At 67.2% G+C, this 848-nt stretch overlaps 1 protein-coding gene across 1 annotated transcript in view; it reads right to left on the bottom strand.

Annotated features, from left to right (window-relative positions):
• CAMSAP3 (calmodulin regulated spectrin-associated protein family, member 3) overlaps positions 1–848 on the bottom strand; it is an 8,898-nt gene that overhangs the window by 3,997 nt on the left and 4,053 nt on the right. Inside the window, exon 14 of the mRNA XM_014538583.1 lies at positions 3–844. Coding sequence (XP_014394069.1) covers positions 3–844 — 842 coding nt within the window. The remainder of the gene's footprint in view (positions 1–2; positions 845–848) is intronic.

Here is an 848-nt window from a genome sequence, read left to right as displayed (position 1 = left end):
GACTCATCGTGGGGGCAGGGATGACCCACGAAGCAGGAGGTGGGGTGGGTCCGGGGGCTTCGGGCGGGGCCAGGAGCCGCTGCTGCTGGTCTGTGAGCCTCTGCATATCCCGCTGCAATGAGCTCAGTGCAGCGCTCAGCTTGCTGACTGCCCGGTTATAGTCCCCCAGACCCTCGGGGGGCACTGGGCCCAGTTCTGGTGAGAAAGTCACTGCCTTGGGCCGTGGGGACGGCTCACCCTGGCCCTCCCCCGCTGGCCGCTCCCCACCAGGGGCAGGGCCTGCCTCTGCCTCCACCTCGGCCTCGGCCTCGGCCTCCCCTGCTGCCTCCCGTGGCTGCACCTGCAGGAAGGCGCTCTTGCCCAGTCGCTGGCGGTGCTTGGCAAAGATAGCTTCTATCCGTCGTTTCTGAGCCTCGATGGCCCGCCGCTTCTCCTCCAGCCGGGCTCCAAGCTCACTCATCTCTGAGCTCAGGGCCGCTGGTTCCGCTGGGGTGGACACCGGGGAGCCTGCTCCGGCCTCGGCCTCGGCCTTCACCAGCTGCTTCTTGCGTTCAGCAAAGCTGGTCATCTTCACTTCAGAGTTGCTGGCAGCTGAGGCTGAAGGCCCCGCCTTCGGGGAGCCCTCAGACAGGGCCGGTGGATTCAGTACCTCCCCTGCCAGGCAGGGAGACAGTTTTGAGGGGCCCTCGAGGTGGGGCAGGTAGGCAGGTGCTTTGTCGGGTGGGTAGGGGGAGACCAGCGGGGGTTTGGAGGGCCCCTCAGGTGAGTGGAGGTAGAAGCTGCCATCAGCAGCCCCGTCTGGGAGCAGCCGGGGCTCGGCACTGTGGATGATCTGCAGGGCCTCCTCG

The sequence above is a fragment of the Myotis brandtii genome, unplaced genomic scaffold, assembly GCF_000412655.1.
Source record: "Myotis brandtii unplaced genomic scaffold, ASM41265v1 scaffold193, whole genome shotgun sequence".
In the NCBI taxonomy this organism is placed as follows: domain Eukaryota; kingdom Metazoa; phylum Chordata; class Mammalia; order Chiroptera; family Vespertilionidae; genus Myotis; species Myotis brandtii.
This window is presented reverse-complemented; position numbering and strand designations above follow the sequence as displayed.